We start from the raw sequence: 25,825 nt of genomic DNA, 5'->3' as shown, positions 1-25,825 counted from the left end.
TAATCTCTCCTTGTCCATATGAACTATTGTAGTGTTTTCCTACCAGAAGTGGGTATATATGCATAGAACTAAGCATCTATTGTACAATTACAAATATACCACTTTCACATGATTCAAATAAGGAAAAGTCTACATACCTCTCAAATTACCATACAAATTTTTTTAAAAAAAAAAAAAAAAAAAAAAAAAAAGATACCACCCAATTATCAATATTCTCTCAATGCCAGGAAAAAGACAAAAATAATTTTAGATGTTTTTCAATAAAACAAAAATACTTTAATAAATTTGAAAAAAAAAAAAATCTTTTAAGAAACAAAATTTTCTTAAATTTCCATACTCAAGTTTTTTTAAAAAATAAAAAATAATAATAAAAAAAAAATTAAGGGTATTTTCATCATTGGGAGGACATTGATAATTTTTGGAGTTTGGGGGACATTGTCTCAATTAAAAGTTTAGAGAAGCTAATGTCAATTTGGTGCTAATTTAAGAGATATGTGGACTTTACCCTTCAAATATCTCCGTGAAATGTTATATAATCGATTCATTTCTTCTTTATATATATATATATATATATATATATATATATATATATATATATATATTTCCTTTAACTGCTTTCTACTGCTTCAAATGCATGTGCGTTGATGAATCTTTTAGCCCAAACAGGCTATTTAATTAGTGTAATTGAAGAAAAATAAATATTTATTACTACTAAAATAATAGTTTTGTATTATCCATAAATATTCCAGTAACTTGAGATTATTGATTATAGAAAAAAGGATTAACTAAGAATCGTTTTTGTTTTGGGGTGGGTTGGGAGTGCAAGTCCATGCCAAATTGCACAGACTTGGGCTAATCTTTAAAAATTGAACCCAGTTCACTCGTTAAAAATGTGGAAGCCCGCAAAACAGCTGGGTTGGGCTCTCAGGCTGGGCTGTTCATTTCTTACTTTGTTAAAAAAAAAAAAAAAGAATCTAGAGTTGGTTTCTAAAAAAGAAAAGAAGAAGAAGCTAGCGTTAGAATGTAGAGTTATATATTTGGCTAAAAAAAAAAAAAAAAACTTTATTTAGCTCCTCCATGTTTAGGTGCATTTGTAATTATACCCTTAAAGTTTAAAATTTTGCAATATCAGGTTCCCATACTTTAGAATTTTGCAATGTCACTATTCCGTTAAGATTTTCTGTAACATCTAAACAAAATATGTTAAAATACCTAAAATACCTTTTTCTTTTTTTAAAAAAAAAAAAAAAAAACAAAACAAATTGCAATGTTGCCTTGGGTCACAACCATGGGCCTATAGTGACCCATGGCCAGTTGTGGGTTCCCTATTTTTTTTTATAAAAAAGTTAATTATTTAATTAAAATAATTTTGTATTTATATAAATTTTACAGGGGTATAGCAGATATTTCATCTATTTACTGTTTGATTTAACCTTTAATCTTATCTGTATGGGTGTAATGTCCTCAAGGGGTATGTCCCCAAGGGGTAGCTCAATCGGCAGTGGATCACGCCCCATAAAACGGAGGTCACTAGTTTGAATTTCCCCCCTCCCTTCCCTTGTGTGGACATGTAAAAATAAATAAATAAAGTATGGGTGTAATTAAAATGGATTAAAACATGAGAACCCAACATTATAAATTTTTAAACTTTAAAAATATAATTATAAAAGCGCCTAAACATCAAGAGAGGAAATTAAGGGAAGTTTATCTTTAAAAAAAATTAATTAAACTTGTAAATGACTTACTTATTCACTTGTTTGTAACTGTTCAGTGCTTCCCAAAATTGGTGACATGCACCCTCTTTCAGTTGTCTATAGTTTTAAACATTTAAGGATACATATATATTTTCTAATGAAATGAATTAAATAAAATTATATAATTCAATCCTAGTTTGGGTTATTTTTCATTTTGTTATCCCTCTATTGTATCATGCCCCAAAAAAAGCAACTTCCACATCTTTTTATCGAAGTGTGCCTTTGACGAGGATATTATGAAATATCTATGTAGGACAAAACATCATTCGACTAGTAAAATCCATAGAGAAATATTGCTTTTTTATTTGAGAAATGCTTCTTTGTATGTGTAGATTTTTGCTGGGTTAGCATGCTTTATGCATCATCAAGTAAAAAGAAAAAAGAAAAAAAAATATTAATAATAGATGAAGCATGCCAACTCAGTACAGATGTAAGCGAGATTAACGTCAGAGTCAAAAAAAAAAAAAAAAAAAAAAAAAAAAAAACCCTATTTTCATCATAATAATTGATAGGCAAAAAGGCAACAATAAATTGGTGCGACATCTTAATAATGCAAGACATGTAAATTATGTAATGATGTACATGACAAAACGATAATAACAAATGGCACTATTATGCATGCTGTTTTTCTTCGCTAACCAGCATAGTCTGGCACAATATTTCTTATAAAAAATTCACAAATTCTCTTTAAACTATCACTCAATTAATAATGTTTCGGTCAAAATGTCCATCATTTGACGAAAGAGCAAACAACCATGGAACTAGGGGCCAGCTCAAAACCCCAAATTCTGACCACGATGTGGAAGAGGATCTGGTGCATCAGAGGCCCGAGGGTGGTGAAATCGTTTCCGTGGAAGGCATGTAACAATATCCTTCCCACCAAGGAGAATCTGTACAAACGTTAAATTAATGCAAACCCTCTCTATGTGGTCTGTGAGCTTGAAACCGAAACTCCTGGCCATGTCCTATGGAGTTGCCCTGCAGGAGGGACATCTGGTTGGCATGCAACAAAAAAATTCAGAAGTGTACTAGCGACAAATCTGATTTTATGAGCATTGTAGAAAAGCTGGAGGAATCGGATGTTGAGCTGGTAGCATGTGTTGCGCGACAACTTTGGCTCAGGAGGAACAAGGTGGTTTTTGGAGAAGACTTGATCCCGCCTTGAAGAGTGCTTCAACTGGCAACAGATCAACTAGAGGCATTCAATAAAGCTGAACAAAGCTTGAAAGGATGGGATCCTATTCTTAGTGACAATGTGGTAATGGCTTGGAGTAAACCACATGTGGGCTGTATTACACTCAATTGGGATGTTGCAATAGACAAAACGTGGAAGAGGATGAGAGTGGGCATCATTGCCCGAAATCATACAGGTCAAGTGGTAGTAACGAAATGCATAGCCAGACCCTATATTTTGGATCCTGCTACAACTAAAGCAGTTGCTGCATGGATGATTGTGGAGTTGTCTTGCCAGCTAGGCCTACAGAAGGTTATATTGGAGGGCGACTCCCTAGAGATTGTTAATGCATTGAGCAACACCGAGACATGCTGGAACAGTTATGGAGCTATGGTTAATGAAGTGCAAATTCTTCTTCACAATATGCAGAGCTGGAAAATTCAACACGTTAAAAGAACTGCAAATGAAGCAGCCTACGTACCGCCTTGCAAAGTTGGCAACAACTATAGGTGAGGATCAAATGTGGAGGGATTCTTATCCAAAATGTATAACAGATGTTATACTTGCGGAGTAAGCTTTTATTGAGTAATGAAATTTGGAATCTCATTTCAAAAAAAAAAAGATTAACAGTGTTTTTTTTGAAACTTTTGATTGCGACAATGTCCCTCCAAGGCTAACAAAAAGACAAAAGTGACCATAAAATTTTTTATAAGACAAAATTATCTTTATAATTTTTTTTAAAAAAAAAAAAAAAAAAAAAAAAAACCCTTATTTGTGGAATGTCCATTTGGCAAAAGGAGTAGCCAACCATCCCAAAATGACCAAAAAAAAAGAGGAAAATGCCACATACTCTCTTCAAACTACCATTAAATCGACAATATCTCATACAAACTTTAAATTGCGATAATGTGTCCCTTAAACTACCTAAACATTGTTAATATTCTCTCAATAACTAGCAAATATATATATATATATATATATATATATATATATAAATTAAAAAAGAAAAACCAAAAAAATAGGAGATTGTTCGATCTTCCCCTCTAACCATATATGGGATGGCTGAACCACCCTCATGGCCATTGATGGTGGTTCGGCCACCTCCGACGGTCAAGGGATCGTCGATTCATAAATCAATTGGAGGACCGACCGTCAGTTGAAGGTCTGTTAGTCAACCCACCTCTCATAGGGTTATCCGTCGGTCGGGGTTCCATGGATCGATGATCTTTCTAAAGAGATCCACACATGGGCCCGAGGGTAACAATTTTATTGAGCATTGCTGCATTAGTGAGCCTCTGATGGACTTGTAGTAATTTATATAACCAGAAACTAATGTTAAACTTAGCATTTATAAGTAGATCTATAATCCATTCAATCAATATGGGCAATCATGAAACCAATTCTATAGGGGATAGGGTGTCACATCATATTACCGCTATCATCTCTCTCTCTCTCTCCAAACAAACTTGTAATCCTAGTGGTTATGTTTGGCAAGAGGCCGGACCGGAAAGAGGACCCATGACCCAAAACCCAAAAAAAAAATATTATACTTTTTCTCTCAAAATCAACCCTAACATTTTTACTTTTTACATCAAATCAATCATTTTTATTACTATTCAAATAAAAAAATCACTACAAAACAAAATTTTTTACTTTTTATACAAAACATTCTTACTTTTTTCTTTCACATCAATCAAATCTGATACAATACTAATCTACTTTCTAAGTTGACTCCATTGCTAAACATAGCCCGCATGATCCCCACGGTGATGGCCTAAAGAAGAGAATCTCCGGCCAAGTGGTGTGGCCACTAACAAACAATTCTCATTAGTCAAAGTCGACCACCATAAAAAGCTTTGTAACAGTTTCACACAATACATACAGCACCATTAATTAATCAAAGTCCCTCATGATCATATCCCACAAATCAAACATGTGGTCATCGTCAGCATGATTCGACAAATGAGCTGTCTACACGTGGCAGCATTGGATTGGCTCAAATCAACCCAAAGTCCATGGAGAGTAACCCAACTAGTTTAAACTTCTCCATATCAACTAATTAATTACCAACTCTTTGTTGAAATTTGAATGCCCGACCGCCATGAAGGAGAAAAACATTACACTTGAGGATCCTATGTAATGTAGAGAATGTGTATATAAATAAATTTATTTATTTATTCATAAAAGTCAACCACTTTCTATAATAATTCACTTCCCATGAAGAGCCGTGCCGTCACATCCACTCTACTTTCTTTCACACCACAACAAATTCAACTTGGGAAAACTATTTGCATGATCAAATTCAATTAATTAATTTCTTATATAATAAGTTGAATTATAATTCAATAAATATATAGGAAAACTAAACATTTTTATTTATTTATTTGATATGATATGTTTAATTAATTGGAATCAGAAAATAAATTACAGATCATTAATAAACATATATATATGCAGTACTCGAACATACATTTTTAAAAATCCATTTAAATGGAGTAAGAATGGAGATGAAGTAGGGTTTCTAAAGAGGTATGAAATCTTATACAATGATACAGGTAATTTCAGAATTCTTAGTAGATTTTCTTTTTTCTTTTTTCTTTTTTGGAAGAATAAATTAAGAAGATTACAACAACAAGATCAAGATCAAAACCTCAATGGTGCAATGGGTTTGGACCAGTTGGGACAAGGCGCTTTTCAGCACCATAACGCGGGTCGATCTCAGCTCCGGCCGGTCCGGGCTGCACGGGGGCTTGACTAGGGCGGTGAGGCCGCTGATGCCGGTGGCGGAGGAAGGCGGTGAAGTCGATTTTGCTACTCAATGCTTTCCTGCTGCTCAAAGTACTGTGATGGTGATGAGAGAGAGATGTGTGGTTGCTGTGGATGCTGGTGTTGAACCACCCATGAAAGAATAACAAGAAAAGAGAGAGCCAAAGAATGGTGCTAAACAAATGAAAAAGCCTTGAAGCCATGGTGGGGGAGAAAAGGGAAGAGAAGGGAGAGCATGGAGATTGAGGTGATGAAATGAAAAGAAGAAAAAAAGGTGGGATTTTAGAGAGGAAAGAGGGTTTTGGAAGGGTTGACAGCTTGAAGATGCTAGGGTAGCATATGAAATATTGCACAAGGTTGACATGGGAGAGTGATTGCTTCCATGAGACTCTGCTAAATTTTGGATGCTTGATGATTATTACTATATGTCTATCTTAGAGAGAGAGAGAGAGAGAGAGAGAGAGATTTATTATAAGGTGCAGCAGATGCGGAGAGGGGGGCAGAAATGTGGAGCATTTTCATCTTCCAATGAAGCTTCCTTTGCGTTCAAGGAAGAGAGGGACATTAAAAGCAGATTGTCAAACCTTGAATTATATATTGTGATGATTAAAAATATATTAGATATGTCAAGGTCACTCAATACCTTAATTCTAAAGGGTAAGTAGCAAATGAGAGCAAAATCAACTTATTTATTAAAAAAAAAAAAAATTAATAGAAAATGTTCATTAGGAACTAGGAAAAAGTATACATGCCCTTCAAATTACCACCCGATTATTAATGTCTCTCTCAAGCTAAAGATTGCATCGTTTATCAAATTACAAAAAATTGTCAATGTCTCATTTTTGTCTCACAAAAAGAGAAAAATGCCTTTATCAATTTGAAAAAATAAAATAAAATTAAAAAAAAAAAAAAAGTGAAGAGCTACTATGGGTCACCATTTTTTTTTTTTTATTAAGGTTATTTTTGTCATGGGGGACATTGACAATTTTTGGTAATTTGGAGGGGATATTGACGCAATATTTAGTTTGAAGACATTAACAATCCTAACGATAGTTTGAAGTGAGTGTGTACGTTTTCCCTATAAACTATTTCTTACTCTATATATTTTTTTTTTCTCTTTTTCTCTTTTTTTATTTTTTATTTTTCTTCTCTAATAAAACCCCAATCTTATAATCCAACCATGTTCTATGATTTGATTCCAAAAGCTTTCTCCATTTGAAATAAGATCTTCTAGAAGACCTCTCATAGTTGAAACAACAAGAAAATATTTGGAAAAAAATCCACATACCCCTCCCTCAAACTATCACCTAATTGATAATGTCTCTCAAACTTTCAATTGAGACAATGTCTCCCCTAAACTACCAAAAAATTGACAATGTTCCCCCTAATGCCAACAAAAATGATCTTAAATTTTTTTCAATAAGACAAGCTAATATATTTGGAGAAAAAAAAATCTTTAAGAAAAAACAAATAATAATAATAATAATAATTTCTACAACCTAGTTTTTTATTTTTTATTTTTTATTTAAAAAAATAATTTTTTTTTAATATTTTTATTTTATTAAGGGTATTTTCATTATTGAGGGACATTGACAATTTTTTGTAGTTTGGAGGAAATATTGTTGCAATTAAAAGTTTATAAAAACATAGTCAATTGGAAGATAATTTGAAAAGAGTGCATAGATTTTTTCCAAGATGTTTCAACGATCATAATTGAACTTATTAATATCTTGGGAAAACTACATTTTGCCTCCATGAACTATAACGCATTGGCACTTTCCCCTCATGAACTGCCAACTGTACTACTTTGCCCCCATGAACTATCATTTTATGCATAAAACCCCCTTCCGTCAGTCAAAACTGTTAATTCAGACGATCAATCTGTCACTCTGCCATCATGAACTACAACGCATTATCACTTTAACCGTCTAAGTTAACGGCTTTGAATGACGGAATGGGGTTTTGAGTACAAAATGGTAGTTCATGGGGGAAAAATAGTACAGTTGGCAATTCATGAGAGAAAGTGCCAAGGCGTTGTAGTTCATGAGAGTAAAAGATAGTTTTCCCTAATATCTTTAACCCTAGAAGTAAATGAATTGTATGCATGCGAACTCGTACCAATGATTTAATTTTTCGAATGTTTAACAATTTGCAAGATTTAATTTAATTTTTTTCAAACTTTTAGAATACAGATTCTTTGGCAATCTTTTTGTAGTGATTTTTTTTTTTTTTTAAAGTATAAAAAATAAATAACAAAAACTATACTGAGCAAATCTTGCAGGGATTCATGCAAGCTAACTTTTCAATTGTTACACCCAAGCGAGATAGGCTACATTATATATATATATATATATTTTTTTTTTTTCAGTGAAAATTAATGTTTCATCCAAACATACGCCACATGTAACAGTTGGCACTTGGCAGGATATATCCTAAAAAAAAAAAAAAAAAAAAAAAACAGTTGGCAGGATATACTTGATCTAACTTTAAGTACACACTATATATGCAACGGGAATTTATTTTAAAAAAAAAAAAAAAAAAAAAAAAAAAAAAAATCTTATGCATCAAGAAAGAAAGCATTTTTGTTTTGGTCGACCTTCAAATATATTAGGAAATAGAGGTGGGTTTAACCATATATATTCATTGGAACAATACCCCTCCTTTATGTGTAATAAATTATATAGAATGTGAATCCACGAGCCTATAAAGTATGTTGGAACACGCTAAGTATGCACGGGACTAAACACTCCCTTCAATTACACTCTTCTTTTCTCTCTTTTTCTCTTATTATTATTATTTTCAATTTATTAATATTTTTTTGGCTTGTTTTGGTCTACATGAGGATTTGAATACAAACTCTCCTCCTCCTCAAATGAAATATTATATGCTTAACAATTATTAATCCACTCAACAATTTCTCTTGAGAAAAATCGTAACGGATCATTGTCTTTTTTTTTCTTTTTCTTTTTTCTCCTAACCCTAAAAGATAATTACAACTTACAATGTTTTTATTTGTTTCTTCATTTTTTCTGTTCAGAGATTAATAATGCTATACTTTGGAATGTAGTTTCATGTATACCTCAAACTACGCTAATTATCACTAAAATTATTAACCCCAACCACTACTCGAGCAGATAGGAGATAGGTCTCATGTAAGACTTTGCTGTAAATCCTAATCCCACTCGAAAATACATTGTAACGGGCAACCAGAATGACTTTGCCATTTTTTTATTAAGATCTCACACATGAAAGAAACCTTTAAAAACAAAGATCCATCATCGTTGCGTGTGCTTTCACAAGCTCCCAAGTCCTAAGGAAGCTTGAACCAAAATTCATCTCTCTCTCTCTCTTTCTCTCTGTGCATGTCTTTCGGAAGTGGAAAGGGGCTTTGAACGACTTTTGCAAAATGAGAGGGTTTTGTCGGGAAGACCATGGCATTTATATAAGCCAGAAATGGCCACGTGGAAAGCTGAGATGGCCCGCCATTTGCAAGCCATCCTGCTTCTCACAAATCCTATTTCCTGAAACCAAAATTTCAATAGAGTGGTTGGCCATCCCCACGAAAAGGAAAACGATGATCACCAACTTTAGAGCTCAGAAAGTCAACCACCCAACAATGCAACTTCAACTTCAACGCCCACCCCCCTCTCCCCATCAGATTCAGTGACTGCACATTACACGTGGCAATATAACAAAGCTTTCATATGGCATTGTTACAAACGTGAGTATTTTTTTATACAAATGTGGGTAGAAAAACAAGTTAGGTACAAAAACAGGGGTAAGAGAAATCATTGCCAACAAAACCAAAACAAAAATGTTAGTATTTTTATTCATCTGTCGTGTCGAGTGGTACAATGCTGTGCATTTTTTGGTGCTCATCAGAGTCTCAATAAATCAGAGCATGAATCCAGGCATTGCAACCAAAAACCAAGACCTAGAAAACATTGTATTTCAGAATCCAGGGTAAAAGACGGCAACACTGGAAAACATGTAGGTTAAAAGAAACATTTTTGAGCTCATCACACCTACAATTCCTGGATGAGTACACGTGAAATGAGGTAATGACAATCCATCTAATCTATTAGGGAAGAAAAGCTATGCTCTTCAACCTTCCTCCCAGTCTATATCATCCTCATCTTCTCCTGAAGCATCAACTTGGACATTCAAGTCAACTTTGTAATTTTCATTTGCATTGCCTGTAATAATGTAAGAGAAACGCAGAGTTAACGACCACCAAACTATGCAATCCATAACTGGACAATCAATACATTCATCAAAAGAAAATCTAACAGAAGACATCAAGTTTCATGAACGCCCATCATACAAATGAACTCCCATAAATAAGTTTTCCTCAATGATGGTCAGGGCTGAGAGTCGGGTAATTCGGTTACAAAAATGGGATTTTCGCATTTTGCACCACCATGGTCGGTAAAGTCGGAATTTTCACTGACTTATTCCGCCAACTTTATTTTCCATTACCGACATGATTATGGTGACAGTCGGTAATGTCGGTAAGCAAAGAACTAAAAAAGTTGGTCGGTAAAGTCAGTCGGTTCAGTTAGAAAATGTTATTCCGCCTACTGAACCGAGTTTGCCAGAAATAGAAAAAGTCTAACGCCTACCGGCCATCGGTTAAGCGGTGTCGGTAGGTACTCGGCCGTCAAGTGGTAGGGGGTTATTTTGCACAGCCCTAGATTTTCAGGAAAAAGCTCATATAAGGAGCTATTATTCAGTCCAACCAATGTAATTTACACTCAGTTTTTTTCTTTCTTTTCTTTTCTTTTAGTTTTTCTTATTTCACCGTGATTTTTTATCAAGGAAATGCTTTTTGCAGGTAATTGTGCAGATGAGTAGATATAAAGCATTAGATTGAAGTATATCTCCTAAACATCTTCATAAGATGCAATGTTGAGGTGTTATGCCAACATATATACTGAAAACTAGCCCTTTCTTAATTAAGAAAAGTAATTTTTCCCTTCACATAAGGACTGTGCGACATCCCCTTCCCACATAAACAATTTCAAAAGTCTCCTCAATTTGGGCCACATATGCCTTCTAAAGAATCTATTCATGATCATCTTTCTTTCCACCAATCTCTCAGAACACTTCAGCTACAATTAAGTTTCATCTGGAATCATTTGGGAAATTGTTATGGATTGCTACACATTTCTGACTATGAAATACGGTTGGAACTACCTAGCTGGCTCATAAAACTTTTCCTTTTCCTGAATACGTATTCAGACTTAATAACACGATTGAACAATGTCCTCTCAGTTTCCTCCTTGTGGATGATCAACCCACCAAAAGGGAAACAGAGAGGGAGAAGAGCAATCACATATAGGGTAGATATTGTTCATTTAGAGTTAAGTCTTCCAAAGGTTTTCACATATAGGGTAGATATCATTATTGTTCATTTAGAGCAATCACATATAGGGTAGATATCATTCTTGTTCACTAAATTTCTTCTCTCTTTTTTTTTTTTGGATGGATTCTTGTTAACTAAACTCACTCACCTTAAACATGAAATATTTATAAAATTTGGTCAAGATTTTAACTTTCCCTCATCCTGGAAAGTGGGCATAGCTATTTCACTCATCCTTCATGCCTAAGTTACGATGAAGATCAACATTAAAATTTAGCCTTACCTTGTTAGCAAAACTTCATTACAGATAGTGTTTGAATTATTTCAAAAGCATTTTTTTAATTCCTCTTTGAAACATGTCTACTATTAAGATCAAATGTCATCAACGGTTCCAAGATTAAATCTCATGCCAAACTCTTCTTTCACATCCATAATCCACATGTATCCTTTAGTGCAATCCATTATCTTACCCTTCATGACCATTTAGATCACATAATCTCTAATGTCCTCCGCTATTTTACTCTACAAGATTGTATAAAGTCTACTATTTATCTTCCTCCAGTTTCCCTTGAGTTAATCCAAGCATTTCCTCCAATAAAATTAGTTAGATTATGAACCTCTTTACTTATCAATAAAAACAAAGATTATGAACCTATTACAATAACTGGCTATTCTCATATCACAAGTTCTGGTAAAGTATCCAATCTCTTATTCTCTTTATGTTTATGATTTCCTAGTATAGAATTTTATAACAAGGACACATAAGGCCACAAACCATTCCCATAAATGTTATAAGGCAAGTTTAAAATACATCCTCCCAAGTATCATATTAACCAACACATAAAGCCCACCAATATTGCTAATGCCTCACATGGAAACTTAATAATTACCAATCAAAAACTAAGAACCATATGTTATCTTAATTATTTGTTAGCTTAGATTTTATCTAACTATTGAAGAGGTTATGAAAAAACCCAAAAATAAAACCCTTGAACTTTAAGCATGGACGAAACGATTGATACTTACCTGCAACTGGAGCCTCTTCCCATTCCACATCATCATCTCCATCGTCCTCATCACGTTTCGACTTCATTCCAACTTGGCGATTAGAAGTCATTCCAGAGATGCCATTTAAGGCATGCGTGTTTGATAATTCATCTTGCTTCTTGGCAGCTTCATCTAGTTCTTGTTGTTTCTTGATTAAAGCAGCATAATAAGCTTTGACATACTCATCCTTCAAATTAATCAAGTATAAATTAAGTAATATAGGGGGAGGAAAAAAAAAAAAAAGAGAGCAGGAGCGAGAACAAAAACCCTTTTTGACATAAACAAAGACAAAAAGTGGGGGACATAAGAAAAAAACCCTAAATGATGCTGACCAAGATCAGAAAATCTCGGCTTATCTCTTATTTTCTTATTGCACAAACCTGTATATTCTTCTTATCGTCATTCTCAACTGTTGACTTTTTGTCATCTGAAAATTCTACAGCTGGTGAACTGTCATCCATCCTCGACTCCTGCTTGACCTCTCCCCGTTGTTCCTTCGTAAGGTTCATTCCTTCCTTGATCATCCATGGTGGCAAAACTTTCAGAGATGAACTCTCATTTTCAGATTTAATATTCTCTCCCTTGCCTTCAGCCCCAGAAAAGTCAACTTCAACCTGTCAAAACCCAATCATTAACCATCCAATTTGACGATAGAGATGTTCAAACATCAAAGTATGAAACTAAGGGGTTGCAGACCCAACAAATGATAATAATGTACTTCTGGAGTATATTTCAGTGTTGGAAAAACACTTCTGAAGAATACTTGTAGAGTTTACATGTTACAATGCTAGCAATAATTTCAAATATCTGGTAATGTAAGAAGTAAAATCTCATTCATCTCAAGGAATTAAGAACCCAGACAGTTTGTTGGCCCCAAACCAAAATTGTCTGGATTACAACTTCGTAGTTACTAGAGATTTCACCATAATTTAGTCAAGAATTCCTTCCCAAAATATTTTTGACAATACAGATTATGGGGAGCATTCAAGTAAATCAAACAACCTATATCAGATATCATGGCTCCTGATTCTTGATGATGAAGACGTATATTTAGGTCTATCGCCAATCTTTTGTTCACGCTATCAGAATCACAACCCTTTTACGTGGACAGAGTGAGGTCAGAAATCATGATTAGCATACACCAAGCAATTTATAAAACTAATTAAATATCTTGGGATGTTAACCAAAGATAATTATAACATGCTTAAAGTTTAATATCAACACCATATAACATCAAGAAACAAAGAAGATTTTATTGCTCCAATAAAAACCACAAAGCTCATGCACAAGGAATGAAAAAGAGATGAGAATAAGGTCTACCTTGGTGTCTCCAACAAAAGGCAACGTTGTTCCACCATACCCCAGCCCATGAGAAGATCTGGAAGGATCGTTACTGGAATCACCATTTGCTGCACGACCAGCAGCACTTGCTCGAACTTCCCATGCTTGAAGAGTACCAAATTCGGGAACAGGCAAGTCTTTTACTCTACTGAGTTGATCTATTAAAGGCTTAAGTTGTACCTGCCCTCATTCCATTTTATCAACTCAGTAATGAATGACAATGTATTATACATGAGAAGTACCATACCCAGCAACATTTGCATGTAGCAAGTTGAAGACTACCTTTGACCCCACTAAAATGAAGGCAGGCTAAAAAAAAAAATCATGATAATAAACAAGTTGAAAGACAGCTAACCCATAAATTTGTTGATGATCTTGTTAGGTGTTTTCTCTTGTATACTTTATGTGTACTTAAGTTGTGTCCCATGCACTTCTAATAAATTTGTTTTACTTATCAAAAAAGAAAAGACAGCCAACCCATAAAGGACTCACATACGTAGTAAGCATAAGTACAATAGTAACAACCCAAAAAAAGCGCTAGTCAATAAGGAACCCATGTGAGACTTAACACTCATGAGCATCTTTAGATACTCAAAGAAAGTTTTAGCACGTCTAGCTATTACTCCAAAATGACTTTTTTTTGATAAGTAATAATGATATAAAAAGCGCAGAGGGGCGCAACCCACAAAAGGACTAATCAAGTTACATTTGGAGTTCCCTAAAATTACTTATAGAGCTCAGTCTCACCTAATATAGAACCAATGTGATAGGATACTAATGGAATGAATGATGTTTGGGAATGAACGTAGAGATAGGAAAGGGAATTATGATAGATAAATGTTCCACTTAAGGTAGGAATCACCATACACACAAGGTGCTTAAACAATATTTCTCAATGACTCTCTCCTTGCCATCACCCTTCATCTTATAGGAAAACTAATAGAAACCTAATGCACAACATTACATCTTGATAACGATACTACTACTTGATAACAATGATTACACTACCCAACTACTGGATAGGATATACTAAACAAAAAATAATAAGATAAAGATAAAGATGAGAATGCAAATCAGCTGCTGCCCACACTTCCCATATTGACTACGATTCCTATCACAATGTAAGACTTAACACCCATGAATATCTTTATAATCCACCAACTCAATGTGGGCAAGTCATCTTCCTAACATAGGACTAACTTCAGGGGTATCAAAATCTCCTCCACATGGGGTGTGAGGGCCCATGTCATACAATGACTCAACACCACACAGTATTACTAACCTAGCTCTAATACCATTTGTAACGATTCAGGGAAAATGCTAGTTATATATGTGCTATTATTCCAAAAGAACTAGAGTTACATTTGGAGCTTCTTAGAATCACTTATAAAGCGCAATCTCTTCTAATAAGGAACCAATGTGGAACTTAACACCCATTAGCATCTTTAGAATTGACTCACTCAATGTAGGCAATTCATCTTCCCAATGTGAGACTAATTTTCAGGGGTGTCACAACAATAGCCAATAGCAATTAACACATAAGATCATGTTGAAGGCCAATGCACATATGCAAACACACTAACACACAAAGGGACAGTGAGATGAGTGTTTGAAAACCTAGAATAAAATTTCTAGGTGGGGATAGAATATGTTGGACCACTTCCAAAAGGTGGACGTTTGAGGTTGATCCTTTTATCGTTTGCTTTGTCCTCTCATGGGCTCTAATTCCCTTGGAAGAGCATTAGGAGAAACAAGGCCCCTCCAGGAGTGACTTTCTTTGTTTGGACAGCCATACTAAGAAAGATCTTAACCTTAGATAACCTGAGGAAGAGGCATGTGATTGTGATGGACTAGTGTTACATGTGCAAGAAGAGCAGGGAATCCATCAACCATCTTTTGCTCCATTGCGACGTAGCTAGAGTTTTCTGGGTATCGATGTTCAATCTTTTGGGGTAGAGTGGGTCATGCCACAACGGGTAGTGAAGTTGTTGGCTAGGTGGAGGGGCTAGTTTGGTAGTCAAGGTTGCATAATGTCCAAAGGTCGGTCCCTCTTTGTTTGATATGGTACATTTGGAGAGAACACAATGCCATAAATTTTGAAGGTTGTGGGACAACGATGGCAAAGTTAAAAGCTTTGATATTCAAAACACTTTATATGTGGATGGTTGCTCTCTACAGTTCTCACTTCTCTAATTTTTTAGAATTTCTAGATTTGTGTTCTTCCTCCTCCCTAATTGAGTGTCCTTGGAAACTCCCAATGTACTTAGGTTGCACCCATTTTGCGCCTTCTAATAAAATTGAATTTACTAATAAATAAAAAATCAAGTTGGTAACCATGTGCTCTGTATTCTACATTCATCACATTAATGTGTGACATATGACTTCCAACATGTGTGCAAGAAAAAGTAAATGGAGATTCTGGGAGTGCTTTGAATTGATTAATACAAATTATCATGTCCTCATAGTCACCATTGTCCTACTTACACAGTTCCATTTTGGAGAACCGGAGAGCAAGACCCACAGAATTACAAGAAATTAGCTAGACCTCACCTGGTTCAAACACCTATTAAATCTAGATTAATCTTCTAACACTATCAAATTACAATCGAAATTGGGTTCAGATATAGAAAACCATGAGGTCACTAAAAATAGAACTCATGAACAAGTGCTTTTTGGGTCATCTCAGACCTTGCGATTGGATTTTATTCCCCAAAAAAAAAAATATATCGAGACTTTACATACAAGGAATTTACTTGTTACTAATAGAGCCTCTCTTCAGGAATTTCTCTATATTTACTCGTATGAACCTGTTTGTTTCTTTTCTACTTCTTTTTTTTTAATGAATAATAATAATTTTATTGAAAGAAAAGGGCAAAGCCCTCGTACATGAAAAGTATACAAAAGAGCCAAATACCCTAAATGTTTCTTTTCTTCTTTCCTACTTTATTCTTTATTCTTTTCAATTAGTAACATTTTAACCTAAATCCTACCCCAGCTAGCCCCGACTTTACCATCAAAGCCAAAGTTGAAGCGTGAGTACCATGTAATTAAATCCACACAAGCATAATATCATATAAATATTGTCCTGTAAGAGCTATAGTTAATTGATTAATATACTTTTAATTATAATTAATTGATTAAATTAAGAGTGTAGAATTGGAAAACAATACTTACTTCTTTTTTTTGATAAGTTGGATAACAATATTAACTATTACAAAGTAGAACCAATTTTAACAAAAAGATTATAACTTTTATATTACTACATATTCACAAATAACATTCAAGACGAGAAAAGTACCAACATCATTCATATATATAATAGTTAGATAAAAGTAAACCTCCATCTTTTGAAGCATGTCCTTTAACTTTTCACGCCTTCGCCTCCTTGCATTGTCATCTCCATCTCCTCCTTCTTGAGAAGCTAACTTGTCGCTCTCAGCCACCAGTTCCCCATTACAACTTTCACAGTGAAAATATTCATCATCCATAGATACCAACCGCAATGCATCCAACGCAGTGTACCTGAAAATTTGAACCTCAAGTTTTCAAGAAAATAAAATTTATCCAGACGTGTGCATGTGTGTGTGACTTAAGTACTCAAAAAAAAAATAGCATTAAAAAGAAAAATCAGCTGTTACTGAAACCTTTTCCCACAGTTGGGGCATATATACTCCTGAACTGTGTTTTTGTTGTCCAATTCATCTTTCAGTTTTTTCTTCATGCGGTGCAATCTGTACCGAACCACATCATATATCTGCACCACATTTGTTTTAGGCCTTTTAGCAGAAGCCAGAATTCGTTCAACATCTGATTAACTGAATAATCAAGGTTGAACAGAGAAAAACTAAAAAACAAAAACAAATGTTAATTTTGCCTTTTGTGTCCAATGAACTAAATAAACATGCAGTTATGAACATCAAAATGTGAGAGAGAGAGAGAGAGAGAGAGAGGGAGAGACCTGGGCATAATCTAGACAACAGTAAGAGTGAGTGTGCAGCTTAATCTTTTCCTCCCCTTCTTTTGTTGTCGGTTGACCATCAACTGTGGCAGCTACGGCAGCACTAAATATCTTTGCACCCTTCGCTGTCTGTGGTAAAATATAAAACATATGATGTATGAAGAATATATCTAAACAACAGGTTTAATTCGAGGCTTTGAGCCAACTTGTAGATGCATAACTTAAACTAACAATGAAAACCACAAGTTTCCGCCATGAAATAACTGTAAGCCAACTCTTGGAGCTTATATCCAAACCACTAGGACAGCTAGTATGCATGAACTTTATCAGAAAAATGAAGAAGCTACAACAAGAGTGGCTGAAAGCATTTAATGTTTTTGATTGGGGCTATAAACACTAACTATTAACATTACTATAGGCTTTTTCACAGGAGACCTGCTACATGTACATCTGTAAGAACTTGCTTAATCATCTAACTTTTCACTTGAATAAATCTTTACAGACAACTAATAAATACATACATATATATATATTTGGAAGTGTGTGTGTGTGTGTGTGTGTGCTCATTTAAGTGTTAAATCTGCAATGTCTTTAACTCTTCCTCAATACAAGTTCAACCAGTGGAATATAATTCTATCACAAACACATGTAAAACTAAAACATATACACTAAAAGTCAACACTGACCTCTCTCCTATGGTCTCGAGTAACTAGTTTTTCTTCCTCGAAGAATCGCAGAGTCCGACGAAGTTGCTTCGAGTGCAATTTCAAGGCCTTGGCCAAATCTTCTTCTTTCACCCATTGTCGTCTGCATATTTCATCAAAACAAAAACAACAACAACAATAGCCTCAACATTTGGTTCTCCTTGCTTTCCTTATTCATCCTCCCATAAATATCTTTGCATTTACTTTCAATCAATTTACTTGCAATTTAGAAACTATCACATACACTAAAACAGAATCACATGTTATGAAAAATTGTGGAAGCGAAAGCAAACCTGGTGAGTGCGTCAAGTACCACCACGGCGATGCCTCTGTTGTCACTGCGACCCGTTTTGGGTTGATTATCTCCTTTTGTCGTTATGTCATCGTAGAACGCCCTCGCTGCAAGCTTCACCAACCTTTTTCAATTCCATAAAAATTCAACTTCAATATTAATTAAAAAAAAAAAAATCACACTATCTTTTCTTGCAATTTTTTAAGATTCAGGCCCTGGATTACCTGTTGAAAGGTTCGACACTCATTTTCTTGGCTTTTGAAGTCAATCAGCGAAGGAAGTTCTAGGTTTTTTTGTAGTTCAAGTCTAGTGTTTTTGTTATTGTTCTTCTTGTTTGGTTTCCTCCTGTTCTCTCCTCTTGATCTTCTCCTTTCTTTCCTTATTTTAACCTTCTAATTTCTGCTGTTCTCCAATATACAAATGCTGCAAGCAATGAGAATGCATACTTACACACAAGTCAACATTCTGTTTGGAAATTAAACAATCACAAAAGCATAAAATCTTTCAATTTGCCCATCTATAGCATTACAAATGTGCAAATGGGACTTGTGGCATGACACTTTCGAGCACAGAAATAGATGAAACTGTTACCATCACCATTGTCAATTGGTTTACAATTAGATGACATTGTTACCATTATACAGCTACGAGAACAAAAATAAGAATAAAAACCTCAAACCAAAACCTGGGTTTAGGTTTAGAGATTTTTGGCTTAAGAACCATGATTTTAACGTATTCTTCATGCTTCTCTAACCCCATTTTTTCTTATGTTACCAGTTTCTAATTCATAAGTATCATTTAATGCTCACAACATTATAGTTAGCCGCATTATCAATTCTTCATGGTTCCTGAGTGATAAAGTCATCCAGACAGTGTTGGCAAGTTGGCAACCATTATTGGTGTATTCTGAGAAATTAGAAATTTGTCTCCAATTGGTTCTAAGAAAGAAAAAGATGAGAGAAAAGAGAAGGATATGCGTGTAGATAGCAAAAATCGCTTACTTTGTGTAGTTGTTGAAGACAATTTTCTTGTCATTCTCGTTCCATTCAAAAACAAATATAGAGTAAATTAAATATCAAAATCCCAGTCAAAACTGTTGGCAGTAATGACACCTTGATGATAATGGCTTCATGGTATCTAAATCAAATACATGGAATTTTGCTTCAGTTCCAAAATTTTATTTGCCATCAGTATAGTAGCCAAAACAAAGATTGTTGGAGGTAGCTGTAGGATAACTGACCATAGGACTCCAGTGATGTAATATCAACTTTAATATGGTTTCAAGCATCATATTAAAGTTATATCATTAAGTTTAGCAAACTCTGCATAGACTCCATCTCAACCCAGTGGGATAGCATTCTGCATGATAGAGGCAGAGAGATAAAAAGAAATGTCTCCAGATTATCATATACACCCCTATGTTCTTAACATTGCATAACTGAGCGAACATGACAATCTCAAACTCTAGTCGCTCTCCCTGGTGAAAAATCTCAACAAGATTTCACTTTTATAGAATTGAATCGACAATTCCATTCTTCATGGTTCCTAAGCCAAAAATCTCTAATCCATTCCACAGTATTTTAAATTATGTTTTAATTCTTAAATTGATTTTCAAAGGACAAAAATCTCTCATAGAATTAAATTTATTACCTGAGAGTCTGAGACCACAATTTTTGCTTAAAATCATTTTTTTTAAGAGATCCCTTTCCTGGCCTTTCAATTTCATAATCAACAACAGGTGTACACCATATTAAATCCAAGATGTATCTTCCATCTTGGATTATAAGGTTGATTATAATCCATTACAGAAGGGATATTTAAATATACCATAACTTAGTACCTTTTTTTTTTTTTTTGATAAGTAATGATGCATTAAAGAGCGTAGAGGGGCACAACCCAAGTACATAGAAAGTATAACTTAGTACCTTTTAACCTTTTGTTGATTATAAGGTTTCTCTATGTAATCATTGCTTTTTTATGTACCAATATTACTCTCAATGCAGTATCGCAACACATACTTATTTGTTCCTTTATCTCAAGTTTTCTCTAGGAAACTTACTCATCAATCTCCATGAATGACAATAATTGATCGGTGTAGTGTGATTCTATGCCTTTATTTCACATAATTGCCTAGCTTCCTACCTTCACGGTCAAACTTCAAAACTAGATGTTGTCAAGATACTCCCCGTGTGTCAAGACCTTAGTAATTTATGACAGCTCAATTAATCCAGGTATTTCTAAAAGGGGTAGTACATTAATGTTTCTTAATTAGGCATTATTGTTATCGTAGATTGTAGTGCAAAGTACCAAGTTTGGCAGCATTCCCAAGTCCTAACTCCAAATATCTTGACACACATGTGACTTTGGGAATAACCTTATCAACATGCTAATACCTCACCTTATTTTGATGATTATCTGCCCAAGATTTGTGAAACATACTAATTACTACTACATCAACATCATCACAATCCAATTCCAAAACACTTCAATTTCGGTCACTCAAACCAGCAAAACATCCAAATTAAAGCCTCAACAGAAACCCCTAAATCATCATACTCAGAGTAAACAAAACCCTAAAATGAAAATCAAGGAACAAATCACCTACCTTGTTAATCACTGTTTGGACGTCGAGAAGTTATAGGTACCCAATCGCGGCTTGCCGGAACAGGGCCGGAATCTGCCACCCAGCCGCTACCTACTGCATGAAGATGATGACCCAACCACCACCGCTCCCAATCGCACCACTCACGGTCAGAGTTTCTTCCTCTCTCTCGATCTCAGACTCTCTCTCTGCATTCTCGGTTCTATCTAGCTCTCTCTCTGTTCTCTCTCGGTCTGCCTCTCTGAAAGAAAAGAGGAAGGCGAGAAAGAAAGAAAGAAAAGGAAAAGAAGAAGAAGAAGAAGAAAGGGGACGCAGGAGAAAAGAAAGAAACGGGAAAGGCAAGGGAGACAAGAGGGCGTGCGTTTTTAACGAAGGGAGAAGTGTTACACTGACTGCACAGCTCGTCTATGCGAATATGGAAGAGTATAACTTTTATGAGGTCGTTGCATAAACATGTGGTTTTATAAAGATGAAAAACAAACTTAACCAATAAGTTTTATAATTTTCGTTTTTGACCCCAAGACTTATGTTAATTATAAACTTGCATTATAAGTTTAACCTCCTTTTTTTTTTTCTTTTTTTTTTTTTTTTTAGTACAATAGAAACCAACAACAAATAAACAAACAACAAAACAAACAAACAAAACTAAGAAAGCAATAAAGAGACCAGAGAATCCTTCCCACTAGTGATAGGAACCAAGAGAGAAGGAGAGGGGTAACAGGGAATGCAGCTAGAAAAATTTATAGTCGTGGCCCAACGTGCCGCATAATGGGTACAAAAGTTTGCACTTCTAGTAACCTTCCTACCTTCCCAAAAGAAAGATGCTAGGATAGAGTCAAGGGTATCTAAGATAATAGAATAATAGATGGTGCTACCTCAGGTTGTTCTTAGTGTCATTAGGATAGAACAAACTCTTATTACGTTGTTTCACAACAACAATGGAGTAGTTGCATAATCCAACGAACTAAGGAACCATAGAAATAGTAATCACAAAAGCAAGAGTATCTATCCCATAAAGAAGATAGTATCTCAATGAGATACAATTACAATTGAGATACCATTGGCTAAGGTTTTGGCCGACCTGACCTTGCCATGGGAGATTTTAAAAACTCGCTTGAGAGGAATGGGATTCAAATATGTGCCTAATTGGAATTACAAGCAAGTGGGAGTGTGTTGGGATTACGTCCTGAATCCCAATGATTTTATATATTTGTGTTGACTTTCAAATGTTTGTTATGAATATAGTTATATTCACTAATTAAAATGAATTGAGCACATAGCATATAAAATGTCTTTTACATGATTATTACCAAGTTTATCATATTTGTTATGCATGTGAAAGGTCCTAGGATTACATTGAATATAGATATGGGTGTGAGTAACATGGTTATCACATAAGGTCATAGTCCATAATCCTTATATCCTTAAAGTATAAAGTTTGCAGTTAGTAAATGGAACTGGGCATTCTATTTTGAGTAAGACTGTTACACATCGAATCTTGGTGATCTTGTTCAAGCGAAGTAGTGACTTCGGCATTGATGTGTAGTGTGCTGAGAACCTAAGGCACTAAATGGACCAATGGGTTGTCTTTTCATAAAAATACTGTATGTTGAGAAAAGATAATAAACTCCTTAAAAGCTATTTAGACTTTGATTCTAAATCCTGAAAAGTTTGTGAACTCAGATGTGAAGTGATGATTACTTTGATGTATCATAGAGTGAGACCTATTGTCGATCAACAGAACTCATTGCATTGGGTAGTAACATCTAATATTGTGGGAACACCAACTTCAAGAGGCAATCCAAATCTCTTGTTAGTAAACAAAGAGACAAGAAATTTTCCCTTGAGATAGATTTTATGGATATTATTTTCAGAGTCTTCGAAGCATTTTGGTTGGCATACAAAAAAATATATATATCCTAATTAAGATATGTGTGTGTGTGTGTGTTTATCAATAACATAAAATCAGTGACTCAATGGTAAAGAGGTAGAGAATTAAGTGACAGTATCCTAAGTCTTAATTCTGCTACGAAATATTTTATGGAGGAATCATAAGTCAAAAAGTCAAAGCAATTAATTGTTTTTAAATCAAAAATATTTATTAGAGTTCAGTCACATTCATTTAGTGGAATTAATTGTGATTAGAATATTGTTGCATAATAAATGTCGGGGTGACACGATTACGGACATATTCAAGCCAATAATATTTTTCCCTTTAGGTCACTCACCAAGCTGATGTAATTTAACCATAATGCTTTCTTTTTTATTGGGCTAAGTGTTTTATTTAATTAAAACATGGGTTAAAGAGATTAGATGTAATTAGGCTTGGGATAAAACCCAGAGGCGCATTGAGCATAAGTGAAAAAATATAAGGCCAAAGTTATTCACTGGGCCTATGCGTTAGAGACAAGGAGAAATGGATGGAGTAAAATCCAAGCCCATTCCCAGGCCATGGGAACGCATGGCCCAAGGAGATTGTCTCCTTGGGCCGTACGCCCATGTGGTGTAGTGGAGGCTAGGGTTTTAGCCCTAGCGTCCACCACTCAAGTAAGAGTCTAAGTTGGACTATGTCTCTTAAAGCAACTTGTCTCACATTGCTTAAATATGATTCTATGCCTCCTTGCTATGCCTGTAAATAGAGAGGAGCCTCAAATCATTCAATCAAGTATTATCATAGTTTTCAAAAACTTTCTGAAAGCTATATTAGTTATTTGTGTTAACTAACGAAAAACAAAAGTTTAAGATTTGAAGAGCCAAGTAAGAGCTCACACTCTCTTGGTTATTATCAGTCATTGGTGAGAAGATCTGGAGGTCTCTATATCCCCAAATTCTTTGTGTTCTTGAAAAAAGAAGAATTTGTTCTTCGTATTCTTCAAGAAATAAGAAATTGTTCTTCGTGTTCTTGAACAATAAATAACATGTTTTTAGAGAAGTAAAAAGATTTTTGCCCAAAGCTAGGAGTGGGCCTTGATATCTAAGTAAGTGTTATTCGTTCTTACAATTTAATTTTAAATAGCAATGGTTCTTTACATGTTCTTCATAAAGGATCTGGCATGTGAATTCGATTCCTTTCACTACGCAAATACTTTGATTTGCAATCCTATTCCCAACAATGCGGAGAATCCACATTCTATTAGCTGTGAGAATGTTTTATTTCTTTTAAATAATAATGTACACATCTCATACATTTTTATTAATATAATGCAGATTTTTTTTTTCGACTTTTTAATGTTATTATTTGTTTTATTTTTTTATTTAAGAAATATTGTCATGGATATATATATAAAAAATAAAAATAAATTTTTTTTTTAAAAAAGGGAAAATTACAGTTTACCACCCCCCCCAAAGTTGACAACGTTTTTCAATTCGAACATCAAAGTTTCAATTTTTGCAATGCACCCCCACAAAGTTCTAATTTTTTTTCAATTCGACCAATATCATCCCAAAATTCTCATATTGCCCCTGATTTTTTATTTTTTATAAAAGCGAAAAAAAATTTGGGGGTGCAAAAATGATCAGATGACCAAAGCCACCCCGAATTTTTTTTAATTTTTTTTTTATAAAAAATAAAAATAATAAAAATTAGGAGCAATATGGAAAGTTTTGGATAAAATTGGTCAAATTGTAAAAATTAGGAACTTTGGGGGGTGGATTGTAAAAATTAAAACTTTGGTGTTCAAATTGAAAAACGCTATCAACTTTGAGGGGGTAAACTGTAATTTTCCCATTAAAAAAAAAAAGTTACACTATGTGATACTTTTCTTATATTATTATTATTATTATTATTTTGGGTTTGATTGGGACCATTTGCAAAATTTGTATACAAAAATGAATAACTATATTAAAAAAATAATAATAAAAAAAAATTGAAATGAACGTAAAATCTTATCCTTAAAGCTATATAAAAAGAGTGGATGTCACAAGAATAGTGCAATTTTGTTTGATGATCAAAAGACACTTTAGTCCTTCTTTAATCGTAAGTGGTAAAGAATTTAGGTAGGCTTTTTCATCTTTTAGGCTTTTTAATGACTGTTTTATCCTTCCGTTTGTTAAAGAGTTATATATATATATATATATATATATATATATATATATATATATATATATATTTGTCTTTTCCTTTTCTAGTAAATCGTGTAATTGACTCTTTTGCCCTTAATAAGTATGTTGACTAACATAATCTGGTGAGGTATAAAAGAATTTAGTTCTTTCTTTTTTGTCTTTTCGCACCGTTACAGGTTTTCATTAATTTTCCTTCTCAGAAATCTACCAACTCTACCATTTACCTGAATTTTTGGCTAAAATTCAGTGATGATGATGATGATTTACTACCTACTGACAGTATAGGCGATGACGAAGCACAAGATGAGTCAATCATACAACAATGAGAGACGTTCAATGAAAATGTTATGAACATTGAGCGTGATCATATTGCTAATCTACTTATTACCCGTTAATGTTCACTTTTTTTTTTTAATGTTGTTATGTTATAAACTATTGAAAATGTTGCAAGGATCTCCTTGAATGTTGTTCTTTTTTATGTGTTAAATACTTTGAAGCGTTGTGGTGTTAAAAAATGTGTTAAATACTTTAAATACGTTAAAAAAAGAAAGAAATAAAATGATTGACATCATTTTTTATTACATATAAGTACAAAAGAAAGAAAATTTTGACGTTTTATTACATAAAACATTACAAAATAATTTGTACTTGTGAAAACTAACATTAACTATTTTTATATAAAACGGTTGGTATAAAATGTTGAAAAAAAAATTCATTACCAACCTTAGGCCTTTATTGTCATTACCAACATGTGGTGATTTCA

The 25,825-nt window shown here is 34.1% G+C and overlaps 3 protein-coding genes across 5 annotated transcripts; 1 reads left to right on the top strand and 2 right to left on the bottom strand.

The window, feature by feature from the left end:
- The first annotated feature begins 2,463 nt into the window (after positions 1-2,463).
- LOC148584467 (uncharacterized) lies at positions 2,464-3,441 on the top strand. The gene is made up of 2 exons (XM_088518466.1): positions 2,464-2,611; positions 2,942-3,441. Exons 1-2 carry the CDS (start codon positions 2,464-2,466, stop codon positions 3,439-3,441), a joined length of 648 nt encoding a protein of 215 aa, XP_088374592.1.
- Positions 3,442-5,579: 2,138 nt separating this feature from the next.
- Positions 5,580-6,072, bottom strand: LOC132185903 (CLAVATA3/ESR (CLE)-related protein 12-like). Its single transcript, XM_059599716.2, has one exon. The coding sequence runs from the start codon at positions 5,895-5,897 to the stop codon at positions 5,580-5,582; it is 318 nt and encodes a 105-aa protein (XP_059455699.2). The 5' UTR covers positions 5,898-6,072.
- A 3,427-nt stretch (positions 6,073-9,499) lies between these two features.
- LOC132183770 (Transcription factor TFIIE, alpha subunit) lies at positions 9,500-21,416 on the bottom strand. 3 transcript variants are annotated; one of them, XM_059597182.2, is made up of 11 exons: positions 21,004-21,416; positions 18,623-18,821; positions 18,400-18,522; positions 18,089-18,209; positions 17,403-17,531; positions 17,089-17,198; positions 16,783-16,966; positions 13,424-13,624; positions 12,484-12,717; positions 12,083-12,290; positions 9,500-9,890 (listed from the first exon to the last, which is right to left on the bottom strand). In XM_059597182.2, the coding sequence occupies exons 2-11, from the start codon at positions 18,643-18,645 to the stop codon at positions 9,799-9,801; spliced, it is 1,425 nt and encodes a 474-aa protein (XP_059453165.1). In that variant the 5' UTR covers positions 18,646-18,821; positions 21,004-21,416; the 3' UTR covers positions 9,500-9,798. The 3 variants fall into 3 exon arrangements, with proteins under 3 accessions (XP_059453165.1, XP_059453166.1, XP_059453167.1); XM_059597183.2 differs by having other exon boundaries at positions 18,623-18,800; XM_059597184.2 differs by having other exon boundaries at positions 18,623-18,797.
- Between the last annotated feature and the right edge of the window lie 4,409 nt (positions 21,417-25,825).

Source organism: Corylus avellana, chromosome 7, assembly GCF_965113065.1.
Source record: "Corylus avellana chromosome 7, dhCorAvel1.hap1.2, whole genome shotgun sequence".
Taxonomy (NCBI): Eukaryota; Viridiplantae; Streptophyta; class Magnoliopsida; order Fagales; family Betulaceae; genus Corylus; species Corylus avellana.
The sequence above is the reverse complement of the archived record's forward strand: the minus strand, read 5'-3'. Positions and strand labels throughout refer to the sequence as shown.

Coding starts and splice junctions, on each gene's coding strand:
- LOC148584467 (XM_088518466.1), top strand. CDS start 2,464: ATGTTTCGGTCAAAATGTCCATCATTTGACGAAAGAGCAAACAACCAT. Junction 2,612..2,941: donor TGAAATCGTTTCCGTGGAAG/GCATGTAACAAT, acceptor AACTGGCAACAG/ATCAACTAGAGGCATTCAAT.
- LOC132185903 (XM_059599716.2), bottom strand. CDS start 5,897: ATGGCTTCAAGGCTTTTTCATTTGTTTAGCACCATTCTTTGGCTCTCT.
- LOC132183770 (XM_059597182.2), bottom strand. CDS start 18,645: ATGAGTGTCGAACCTTTCAACAG. Junction 18,523..18,622: donor AGTGTCGAACCTTTCAACAG/GTAATCCAGGGC, acceptor GAATTGAAAAAG/GTTGGTGAAGCTTGCAGCGA. Junction 9,891..12,082: donor GGAAGAGGCTCCAGTTGCAG/GTAAGTATCAAT, acceptor ACATTATTACAG/GCAATGCAAATGAAAATTAC.